Consider the following 13,254-nt stretch of genomic DNA (forward strand, 5'->3'; position numbering starts at 1 on the left):
TTTCTGGTATGGAGACTGGGGCAGTAGGGTCGTAGGGCACTGGCTATTTGCTTGCACTAACTAGCAAAGAGTGATGGAGTTAAAAAGCAGTGACTGCTGCACCAACTAAGTGATCAGGGCGTGCCCTTTAACCTATCACCTACCTCCAATACTTCAGACCAGGGATGAGAGGTGTAGTCAGAACTTTGTGTGCCCCATACCAATATTTCAAAGGGGCCCCTCTCTCAATGAGTCTAGAGAGACACCTCTCTGCAGTAGTTGTTTATTTTAGGAACCATAGTAGTGCACTACTTAATTTTATGCCTGATAGTAGTGCCCTAGTTCATGTTATGTCACCTTGTAAGGCTGCTAGTATACATTATGCAACACAGTGCCCCCAATTCATATTATGAAATAAAGTACATTACCCCAGTTCATATTATGTTACATTACATTGCCCCCAGTTCATAATATGGCACATTATGTGCCTACACTTAATATTATGCCCCACTATAGTGCCTCACACTTTACATGCTCCTGAACATCTCTACAAAACAGCTTAAATTCTATACAGCAGACTTAAAAATCATCAAAAATATCCAGGGACTTACCTTTAACTTGTACTTCACTACATGGATGTCTCTTCAGAACAAACGGATTGCACTCCTGCACTGAGATGCACACTGGATTGGATTTAAACCCCTGCCCCTTCTACAAGGACTGGCTTTACATCTTCAGGGAACATCACAGAACAAGGTACTGGAAAAACTAAACTATCTCTATCAAGGTCCCCCATTGACATCAGTTACCTATGCTTTCCGTCCAGTTACATATGTTTCTCTGTTCAGAAACGAACTCTGATCCTTTCCCTTAAAAAGAATCTGAAATAAAATACCCCCAGCCCCTGGATTTCACAATCACACAGGGCCCAGTTTATTCCCAAGAGACTGGTTATCTCTACAAAGAACATACACTTCAAAAGCCTCACGCTGGGATTTCACACCTTTATTGGGATTGTCTTGTAACACCTCTCCAGAAGCCTGCTTTGTTCCCAAATAACTTGTGTGACTAAATCACTAAATCAGCAACTGAAAAGGAAAGTTACTTGTAGTTTATTTTAATGAATACCTGTCCAAAACACATCTTTGTACAAGAAAGAAACAACCTAATATAGCAATAACCTGGAGCTACATAGACTTGAGCAAAAGTGTTTTCAACATACTGGATACCACAAATATGGCGCCGCAGAAGGCTGCCTTGGAGCTGTGCAGCTCAACCAAACTATATGTCTCCCCTTGTCTCCCCCTGTCCTTGTCCTCATTCACCACCCCCTCGAGTGTGGTGACCCCGCCAAGTGTGGTGACAAAGCACAGCAGAGAAGCCCTTCTGAAATGGAGCTCACCCCTGGAGCAGACCACCCGTATGGGCCTGACGGAGCGGGAGGTGGGCAGATTGGCAGCCCTCACAGTCCACACTGCCCTTGCTGCCCTGTGCAGAAAGGATGCAGCAAAGTTGTTGCCAGCAGGGAAGTCTGGCATGGTCGAATGGTGCAGTAACCGCAATAGGGGCTGCCGGGCCGGAGTCGCTGTCAGGTGGAAACGCAGAGGCCATAGATCTGCCCTCCCAGCAATCCTGCTATCAAACACGAGATCTCTTGCGAACAAGATGGATGAGCTGTCTCTGCTAATACAAGATGCAAGGTCGGCCACTGCAAGATCCTCCATCCTATGCTTCACAGAAACCTGGCTGGAAGACCATATTGCTGAATATTCAGTGACTCTGTCAGGCTTCAGCCTCTTCAGGGCCGACCGCGACAAAGAGCTCTCGGGCAAATCCAAAGGAGGGGGCATCTGTCTGTACATTAACGACAGGTGGTGCACAGACATAAAGTCCCTGGGCAAGTCATGCAGCCCCCAACTAGAGACTCTTACCATCAAATGCAAACCTTTCTACTCCCCTCGGGAAATTGCCTCTATTATCCTAGTAGGAGTATACATCCCCCCACAACCAAGACCAACAGAAGCCCAACTTCAGCTGGCCACTCTGATAACGGACACCGAACTTAGACACCCAGACTCGCTGCTCATTGTGCTTGGTGACTTCAACTGTGCCAACCTGAGCCAGGAGCTCCCAAAATACACCCAGCAGGTCACATGCCACACAAGAGAGGGGCGAACGCTAGACCACTGCTACACCACCATAAAGTCTGCATACCGATCCATACCCCATGCAGCACTGGGTCTCTCCGACCACTGCATAGTCCACCTTCTTCCGACATATATCCAGAAGCTAAAGTCTGCTAAGCCTGTTACCAAGTCTGTCAAAAACTGGTCAATCGAGGCAAAAACAAAGCTTCAGGCCTGCTTCGACTGCACTGACTGGATGGTGTTCAAAGCCTCTGCCTCTGACATAGATGAACTAGCGGATGCAGTGACATCCTACATCAGCTTCTGTGAGGACTTATGTGTACCAACCAAGCAAATCCGATCCTTTAACAACAACAAGCCATGGTTCGGTAGCCAGCTCAGGAAACTCCGCCGAGCCAAGGAGGTGGCATACAGCAGCGGGGACAGGACACAGTACAAAGAAGCCAGGAACTCCTTGACTCGGGGTATCAAACTCGCAAAAAGGGAATATACAAACAAGCTGACACACAACCTCACAGCAAAGGACCCTGCGGCAGTATGGAAGGGCATGCAAAACATAACAAATTACAAGAAAGCCCAAACACAGTCTGAAACCAGCCATGAACTTGCAGAAGACCTGAACAAGTTCTACTGCAGATTTGAGCAGGCCGTACCTCCCCCACTCCATCCCAAAGACCACCACACCCAGGCCCTCCACTTGGACCAAGGCGAGGTAGAAGCAGTACTCAAAAGAATAAAACCTAAGAAGGCTGCAGGACCGGATGGTGTGTCACCATCCAGCCTTAGGACCTGTGCAGCTCAGCTCGCCCCCATCTTCACAACGATATTCAACTCCTCCCTGGACTTGTGCAAGGTTCCTGCCTGCTTCAAACGCTCTATCATCATCCCGGTCCCTAAGAAAACACCCACGAAGGACCTAAATGACTTCAGGCCAATTGCACTAACCTCAGTGGCCATGAAAGCATTTGAAAGACTAGTACTGAAGCACCTGAAAGAAGTGACAAACTCTCACCTTGACCCCATGCAGTTTGCCTACCGGGCGAACAGAAGTGTAGAGGATGCGGTCAACCTCGGGCTGCACCATATTTTACAACACCTCGACCACCAAGGCACCTATGCAAGAGTCCTATTCGTGGACTTCAGCTCAGCATTTAATACTATCGTTCCCAGCATCCTGCAGCCAAAACTCCTCTCCTTAGGAGTCCCAGGATCAACATGCTCATGGATAGTGGACTTTCTAACAGCAAGGGAACAGATGGTCAAAGCCAGCGCCTTCTCGTCCAGCACACGAACAATCAGTACTGGAGCCCCCCAAGGATGCGTCCTCTCCCCTCTGCTCTTCTCTCTCTACACGAATGACTGCACCTCAGCTGAGCAGTCAGTGAAAATCATCAAATTCGCAGATGACACCACTATCATCGGCCTAATCAAGGATAGTGATGAGACCGCGTACAGGCATGCAGTGGAGAAGCTGACACAGTGGTGCAGCAGCAACAACCTCAATCTAAACCCCACCAAAACAGTTGAGATGGTGGTCGACTACAGGAAAAAAACAAATGCACTAGCCCCGCTAACAATAGCCAACGCAGTGGTGTCGCAGGTTGATTCCTTCAAATTCCTAGGGACAACCATGTCCAGTGACCTAAGATGGGGATTAAACATAACCACAAACATCAAAAAGGCCCAACAGCGCCTGTTCTTCCTGAGGCAACTCAGGAAATTCAACATCCCAAAGGAGCTGCTGTGCGTATTTTACACCGCCATCGTGGAGTCTGTCTTATGTTCCTCGATCACAATCTGGTATGGTGGCGCAAGCGAGAACGACAAACAAAAACTGCAGAGGGTAGTGAAGACTGCGGAAAGGATCATAGGGACCGACCTCCCCCCGATAAGGGATCTGTTCTCATCCAGGGTAAGGAAACGTGCTGAGAAGATTGCAAACGACAAGCTGCATCCCGGTCACAACCTGTTCGACATCCTACCATCCAGAAGACGGTTCAGGTCCATCCCCGTCAAAACGTCCAGATCAGCAAGAAGCTTCTTTCCGTTAGCCGTCCATCACCTGAACAATCCAACCAAAGCGAATGCAATCCCAATATCAACAGCCAAACAACGTGTCCCTACTTGGCGACCTGACCACCATAGTCGTAGCTAGAAATTAAATGCTTGTAATGTCTTTATGTAATATATGTAATGTCTCCCTCCCCCCCTTTTCATCCCTGCTTGATGCTGCACTGTAATCCACAAAAAATTCCTAGTGTGCGCAAGCACACATGGCCAATAAAGTTGATTCTATTCTATTCTATTCTATTCTACAGTGCCAGATTACAGTCCCCCAGTTTATATTATGTAACAATATAATGCCATCTAGATATAGTACATCCCCAAGGCAAGAGTTTATAAGGGCACCTATTTGCTACCTAATGGTGAAAAATGTATATAACACATGTAACTGTGACAGGGACGCTGGGCCTTCTCAGCTTTGGTCTAAAATCTAACCAAACTTTCTTAACCAAGGATTATACAGTTAGCTTTCTTCAGTATTGTAGATGTTTCTGTCAGTATTAGGTGATGTTACATATATTGTTATTTGTCAATGAATCCACTTGGGGCTAAAGTTGTGGAACTACCTGATAACTCAAAACAACCAATTACAAAAAGATCCTCTAGGGTCCTGGTATCTACTAAAATAAAGTAGAAATAAGTGATTAATGAGAGGTTGTTGGTACTCACAGGTTCTGATTGCCCACACTGGCTGCAATGCATACATCAGCATGCCCATGGCACACACACCGACCTCCAATGCTGATGTCTTTAATACTATAGTAGTACTGGAAAACACAAACACAGATCACAGAGGTAATAGAGGTAAACCCCAACAAGGCACATTAACACTGCCGACATCTGATTAAGGTGGTCACAAACAGTCCTGTCAATCCAGCCGAGTGCCAAGCAATAGCAGAATATTTGCCCACACTACAATACAGTGACTATAAGACCCAGCAGTTACGCACACAAGCCATTCAGCTTTGCCCGCGTCTGCATCAAAGGGCTGGCGCTACTGTGTGGTGGAATAGCTGGGAATTGTCAACTTCTGGATACACTTATTTCATGTCTGATAACAATCTAATCAATTTACAATGGATTATTATCATGGAACTCATGGATCATCAATTCAGACTGGATCGCAGGACAAATTTGTTCTCAAAATGGGCAAAACCATGTGCACTGCAGGTGGGGCAGATGTAACGTGCAGAGAGAGTGAAGGTGTGTTCACACGGTGTGATTTTGCTTGAGATTCAATTGGGATCAAATTGAACGGCAAGCAACACGCATTTAATTTGGACTATATAGTGCAGATCTGTACTACATAGTCTTGCCTGCACAGTCTATTTTACTGTTCGATTTACACTAAACGAGAGTGTGCATCAGGATCGAATTTGCATCGAATAAGGCAGAAAACCATTCAATGTCCATTTGGTTTGATTCGATTTGGACTCTTTAGTCAAAATCAAACACTGCAGATGGGATACTAGAGATATTAGAAACAAGAAACACCAAAGGAAGCAGCGTTTAAAGAAACTACTAAAGTATATGCATCAATTTTAATAATAAAATAGAATTTAATAAAACATTAAAAATACATATGTAAACACATAAAGAATATATAAGGAATATATAAAAAATATATAAAAATATATTAATGGACCTATTGGGAGTAATGGTAATATAATAGTCACCACTGGTAGATTGATTTGACCTGCACTGATCAAAGCTTGTGTCCAAAGTGTTTTCAGAGGAAGTCCGTCTTTTGACAAAATTATGGATCTCCTGATGGATGCTTGGATGTTAGTCCGTTGACAATAGATGTAATTTAGCCAGCCCTTTTTAAGGATAGCAATCCAGTGTCCAGGATTCAGAACGGTCCAAAGCCTCAGTAGATGTTTGTAGGACAGGAAGAATAAGCAAGTGATCAACGATTTTCCAGCTAGGACTTGTTTTTCTCTCCAATATAAGGAGCTTGTATTGGGATGCAGTCAATTTCCCGGCGTTTGGAATCCCGGCGGTCGAAATCCCGATGCCAGAATCTCGACCAACGAAATCCCGACACTTTCTCCCTCCATGGGTGTCCACGACACCCATAGAGGGAAAACAAATTAGTGTGCCGAGCGTAGCGAAGCACCGGGCCCGCTGCGTGACAAGCGAAGCGAGCCCGCAAGGGGGGGGGGGGGGGCGATTCACGTCCCCCCTTGTCTGGATTTCGTCGGTTGGGATTCCGACCGCCAGGATTCCATACCGAATCTCTTATATTGGACAGAAAAACAAGTCCTAGCTGGAAAATCGTTGACCACCTGCTTATTCTTCTGATCCTGTCCTACAAACATCTACTGAGGCTTTGGACCGTTCTGAATCCTGGACACTGGATTGCTATCCTTAAAAAGGTGTCAGTGCTGGGGTAATCTGTGTTCCCGGCTGTGAACGTGAAGGGACAGGAGAGGGCATTGGAAACCGGAAATTCGGGGCTTTAATAAATCTGGAGTGCATGCAATAGTAGAGAGGAAGTGGCACACAAGGGAGAAGGTGGAACAGCGTGTTGACTTATACCAAGTACAGGGGTGCAGGGTCTATCCTGTCGGTGGTCTTTGCTGCGCGACCCCTCTGTACTGGTCTCCTGAACACAGTTGTCTTGGTCTGATGGAAACTGAAGATTTTGATAATGCTGGAACCAATGGAGTACTATCAATCTGGTAACCGATGGTGAGAACTATCAGTCTGGGAACCAATGGTGATGTATTCCGGCATGGCAGACAATGAAGGTAACTGTTGGTCTGGGAACCGATGCTGGTGTTTTCCGGCTTGGGAGTCGATGGTGCAGCTATCGGTCTTGGAACCGATGGCGGGGTTCTTCGGCCTGGGAGCCAATGAAGATATTATCGGTCTGTGAACCGATGGCAGGTTTTCTCAGCCTGGGAGCTGGTGATGGTCCTAATGGTTTGAGAACTGATGGCAGGACTATCGTTTTGGAAACCGATGGTGGCAGTATCTGTTAGGGAACCAATGATGGTTCTCTGCTGGGACTCCTGGACTGAACAGTAAATACTTCAGGTGGAAAGCTGGAGATAATATACAGTAGAAGTTAACTGACCATTTAGTTGGGGATCATCAGAGTGGAAAGCCACTTGAGGTATGCCAACCTGACGCTGCTAGCCGTAGTCTAATAGTTGTCAGTCATGCCTGTTGGGAAGCTGTGACTCGCTGTTTCATTCTGGGTCCAACTTCCTGGATTTACCGGGATCATTTGATTAGTGCAGATTGGTGCTTGCAGGTTAGCTGATCCCAGATGTCATGGTGGCGCCCATGCAGCATGGAGTCAGCAGGGACCGCTGGGCAAACCTGAAGTAACAACAGGGATGACTCTGGGACATCATACCATGGATTACAGCTGAAGATGACGTCAGCGACAGACCTGTACCAGCGTGCCGGTAAGTGATGCGTGCCTGCTCTTGGATTCCTGACATCAGGCTAAAGAGGTGGGGGGTTGGACTTTCAGTGCAACTCCTAAAGTGTTCCCTCTCTCTGCACATTGAGGCACTGTGAGGAGAGAAGGCTAGCATGTCCATATGCACAGGACTGACCATGGTGGTGCAGAGATGGATAGTAATAAACGTATTTTGCCATACTCCTCAGTTCTGCTTCATAAATGAATTCCACACTATAAACAGTATAAATAACTACTTTTATGCACATGTCAATAGGAGGAGGGTTAATGACATTAATAAGAGAGAGTTTATGGCACTTACTCTGCGCGTTACAGTTGGATCTTTTTCTGCTTTGGATATTAAATGACCAAGAAGCGTGTTTGTCCTGAGGAAACGCAGTCGGATGTTCGTAGCTTTTGTGAAATCTCTCAGTACAGGAGAGTCAATAAAGTGTTTAGCACCAGGTCGCCCATTTACTAAACTCACAACCACCTAAAACATGGAAGAAGATTATTATTATAAAGTACAAGTGATCTTATCTTGAAGCACATTGATATAATGCACCATACGGTATATAATGTTTGCCCCATACAGTATATGTTATTTATTACTATTAGCTCCCATTCCAGATCCCATATGCCAGATGTTTTCAGCATAATCTACAAATATATGAATTACAATAAAAATAAAAATAATAAATGTTTGCAAAAATAATCTTAGCATTTATCTCTACTACAGTACATCTATAACTCCCCTTTATTTCTACTTCCAGGAAGTGACAATGGTCATGTGCTGTGAAGTTAGGTCAGAAGAGAATGCCATGCAAATAGTAGGAAGTGTGGATAAAACAAAAAAATACCATATATCTATCCTGGTAATGCTGACAGTGTACAAACCAGAATAACCACAAGATAAACTAGGAAGATACAGGGCCGGATGTAATGACAGCCGATATTTTGCAGCTCCAAAAAAAGTCGCTCCAACTTGGATGCTAGAATGTCAGAGTTTTTCCCAGAACTGCTATTTTTACATTCATTGTGCAAATCGGCTGCAGCTTCTGGAGATTTTTAGGCAAAAAAGTGCCTGATTTATTTGGACCAACCGGAATGCAACATATAGGGTGCGCTCGAGTCTTCGGGTGCCCAGGCATTCATATGTTCAGGTGTCAGAGCACACAAACACCTAAGTGCTTTTAGGTGGCACCAAATTTCCCTGAGTGGTGACTGGGAGGATCAGCGGAGGGGAACGGTGGAGGGGGACCTGGCGTACAAACACCTGGGTAAGTGATGGGTAGGGGGTGTGAGCAACAAGAGGAGGGGATGCTGGTGCTGCCAGTTGTAATGTGCGAATTGTCGTAAAATTTGCACATTTTGACCTTCCTAAAATAATTGCACATTCAAAATCGTATCCAGATGTTTTCTCATAGAAAACCTCAAACCTGCAAATGTAATAGGGTGCGAATTTTCAATTTGCACCTTTAAAATAACCAAACATTTCAAAACAAATACACCAGGTCCATCAGTGAGATCTGTGCATGGTTCTGTAACAAAATGTTAGAAAGTTACATTTAAAAAAGAAAAACACAACTGCTTGGAGTGTTCCCGACACTATCTCCCCAACCCCTCCCTTCCCCTATATTGTTTGACTTTTCCTTTTTTTTATTACATATATACTGTTTGCTGTCATTAATGTGTTTATATTATATTGAAATTCTCTATAAAAATGTAATAATAAAAAATAAAAAATAAAGAAAACGCTGTGGTGCTCCCCCCATTGAACCAGTCCTGGTTCATCAAATATGGGGAAAGATTGCTTCTCAAGCCGAAGCAACAGAGGCTCTGGTGCAATGCACACGGGGCTGCGCATCGCAACGCCTGTCATTTACCTGCAATTTGGGCTTCTTTCCTGCAATTGATTGTTGCAATCGTAGGTAAAGAGCCCAAATTGTAGGTGAATTCCATAGTGTATTGGGGCCTTAAGCTCTCATGAGTAGTGCCTTAACCCTCGTGCTTTTTTTACCTTCACTTAAACCACATCTTCTTCTTACTATTTATAATGGAGCCTATTCCTTTGGGTTCTGCCCCCTTCTGATAATAATAATAATAATAATAATAATAATAATAATAATAATAACAACAACAAGTTTATTTTCTACACCTCCCAGGACCTCTACTTTACTATACAAATGACTATGCTACTGCACAGGTTCTCAAAGTTGGTCCTCAGGACCCCACACAGTGCATGTTTTGCAGGTCTCCTCCGAGAATCATGTCACCTGTGGATCTTTTAAAATGTCAGTCAGTAATGAGTGCACCTGTAGGGTGACCTGGAAAACATGAACTGTGGACCGAGTTTTAGAACCACTATGCTACTGGATTCAAGCAACAAACGTTTGCAGTTGTCATGTGTGACAACCCATCCCTAATCCAAAATACCCCCAGGTATAGCAAATAAGAGCAGACTCCTGTAACCTGAGGGCAGGATCCAGCTTGTGTTTTGGCTCTTGATGCTACGGCTTACAACAGAGCACTATGGATGGCCTCTATAGAACGGATGACTTCTGCACATCACTTAGGGCACACTGAACTTAGTTCATGGCACACAGTCATCCCTAATATAATAATTCATGCGTACATAAACTATGTCCGTACTTGCGTTTTCTTCATGTGCTTGATCTTATTGTACCCAATATTTATCTTTCTAGTTTTAACTGACCCTAATAACACGCATAGAGAGGTACTAACGCAGATTTTTTTACAGATATTTAACATAAAAGACGTGATACCAAGTTTAGACAAGTCTAGGACCGTACCATAGAAAATCAATGTAATAGACCTGAAACAAGAAAGGCTTTATTTTTCAATACCTCTCATTCTCACCACCTGTTTATTATACCTATTATGGACTAACGGGGTTATTCTAAATCAATCGGTCCCACCGATTGTTTGCGACTGCACATCGGGATTTATGAGCATGTGCAGTCACTGTGTGCAAACGCCCACAGCGCTCGCACATAGAAGTCCGGGCCGGGGAGCGGAGGGGCACGGGGAGGTGGGCATTTGCTTATGGGAACACCCAACGTTTCATGGGCGTTCCCATGATTCCCCGATGATGTCAGGTGCCTGCTCTGTCCTCGCACAGGGCCCCCACAGGTCTGAGACACAATAGAGGTGTCTCAGATCTTGGAGCGCTGAATAAATCAGGATTTCTCCCCCGCACCCAATGCTGCGAATGGCTAATTATGCAAATTATCCATTCGCATACCTGCGGGTGGCGTCTGGGGGACTCGCAAGCTGCGAATTTTGCAGCCTTCGGAGTCAACCAGAATAAGGTCCTAAATACAAACAGCAAAGACAGATTTGCAATATTACTATCTATGCTAGATAAAGTCCATAATGTCCTCTCTATTAGCCAGACCTTTTGTGCTGTACCAAAGATATTGTTTGGTACAGAAGAAGACGTCTCCAAAAGTTGAGAGTATAAAACATATAAGCAGTGTTGGTTGAGAACTATTATAGCAAACACAGGGGCAGATGTATTAAGCCTTAACAAGAGATTAATGCAAGGGTGATAAAGAGAGATAAACGTTCAGCCAATCAACTCCTAACTTCCATGTTACAGGCTGTGTTTAAAAAAAGTCAATAAGGAGCTGATTGGCTGGACGTTTATCTCTCTTTATTACCCTTGCATTTATCTCTTAATACATCTGCTACTCTGTGTGAGTGTTAAGGCCCCCATACACTAGGGCGACTTGTCCTTAGGACAAGTCGCCCCCGACTTCCCCCTGAGCTTCCCCGGCTGCTCCCCGGGGGAGCTTGATTAGATTGGCACTTGATGTGCCATTTTTTACATGTGATAAATCGTCTCGATTTATCACATGTAAAAAACCCGGGGAGCAGGGGGGGGGGGGGGGCTACAGAGCAGGGCTGCTGGTGGGAGCAGGGGGGGCTGGGGACGCTGCGGGGGAAACAGGCGGCATAGAGCCGGGCAGAGGGAGCCGGGAGCTGTCAGTGCTAGAAAAAAAAGCCTATACAATGAATGGGCAGCCTGTGATTGGCTGAGCGCTCTCTCAGCCAATTGCTGACTGGCTGAGAGAGCGCTCAGCCAATCACAGGCCGCCTATTCATTGTATGGGCTTTTTTTTTTTATTCAGTACTGACAGCTCCTGGCTCCCCCTGCCCGGCTCTATGCCGCCTGTGTCCCCCGCAGCGTCCCCAGCCCCCCCTGCTCCCTTCACCGCCGCGCCGCCCCACTAGGTCCCAAGTCGGGTGGTCGGACGTGCAGCAGGTCCGACCACCCGACGCAGATCCGATGCGCACGGGACCGCGCATCGGATCTGAGGGGACATCAAAACTAGCCGATTTTGGTCCGATTTCGGCCAGATCCGACTAATCTGGCCGAAATCGGACCAAAATCGGCTAGTGTATGGGGGCCTTTAGCTCTATGGAAGACACGTGGCAATAAATAAAATAACACCCCTTCTCCATTTCCCTGACCCAGTGCACATCTGGAATTATATACCAAGAAAATCTGAAATGAAATATTAAACTAAGATTTGTCAAACAGACAAAGAATAGTTAAAAATGCACAATTTCATGATGTTTCCCCTCGCTAAAACGAACATAATTACAATAATATAAACTTACTTCTCCGTTTTCAAGTGGAACGATGCGGGAGTATTCTGTTGTGCAGATGACATCATCATCTCTAGTAATGGGCTGCTTGGCCTCCTTCCCAAAATGGTGTATGCAGTCATGCTTAGAGTCTGGAACATAAATGAACATTCGTGCAACATGCATGGTCATCATAGAATTACATTCTACCCCATCACAAGTTAAAATGAATTCAATGTCTGGGATCCCTTGCAGTACTAATGCATTCACCTATGTAACAGGCCAAATACATCAAATGTGCATGACGGAGGTCATTCTAATTCATACTCCCCATTGCAAATTCACAACAGGGAGTGGTGGTGATGGCCTGCGTATGTGCATATTCACTTATGCGCTTGTGCAGCCTATCTGTGCGAACGGACGCAGCGACTTGCATAGATGCAGGCCGTTCACACGGAGAAGTGCAGGAGGGGGGTGTGGGACGGCGGGCATGGGTTACACCCACGGGAACTCCCAGCAATACATGTGTACTCCCATGAAAACGCTGGGCGTTTCCATGGTAATTCGGCCCGTGACGCGGGTGCCGGGGGCGGGCAGCTGATGTCACGGGAAGTCAGCTACCCGCCCTCTTTCCGTACAAGGGCACCGCAAATCTGAGTCACCAGAGAGTGACTTATATTTGCGAACGCTTTAGAAATCATTCGATGGTCATGCCAAGAAAATTAGCGGAAATTCGTGCGGGCAGCGTTAAGTTGACTGGCAAAGTTGCGAACTTCACAATTTTACCAGTCAACCAGAATGAACCCCAGCATTTTCTAATATAAAAAAATACCAATTTGTTATTGAGAATGCTAATGATCGCTATAATTCCTGTTTATTACGGTAATGTGAACCAGCTCCAATCCAGGTGACAGGTGCACTTTAAATGTCAAGAAATTAATTTCGCAATACAGAGAGGCCTGTTTGATAAGTCAAACAGGTCCAGGTTATTTCCCTTTAACAATACAAATTGCCAGATGCACTAGCTTCAAAAGT

The 13,254-nt window shown here is 45.4% G+C and overlaps 1 protein-coding gene across 2 annotated transcripts in view; it reads right to left on the reverse strand.

Annotated features, from left to right (window-relative positions):
- Positions 1-13,254, reverse strand: part of LAMA3 (laminin subunit alpha 3) — a 208,285-nt gene that overhangs the window by 165,315 nt on the left and 29,716 nt on the right. For both annotated transcript variants that reach the window (XM_083187511.1, XM_083187512.1), the window contains exons 4-6: positions 12,253-12,371; positions 7,928-8,098; positions 4,860-4,957 (exon numbers count right to left, since the gene is read on the reverse strand). In XM_083187511.1, coding sequence (XP_083043637.1) covers positions 4,860-4,957; positions 7,928-8,098; positions 12,253-12,371 — 388 coding nt within the window. The remainder of the gene's footprint in view (positions 1-4,859; positions 4,958-7,927; positions 8,099-12,252; positions 12,372-13,254) is intronic.

The sequence above is a fragment of the Crinia signifera genome, chromosome 5 (genome assembly GCF_055691185.1).
Source record: "Crinia signifera chromosome 5, ASM5569118v1, whole genome shotgun sequence".
In the NCBI taxonomy this organism is placed as follows: Eukaryota; Metazoa; Chordata; class Amphibia; order Anura; family Myobatrachidae; genus Crinia; species Crinia signifera.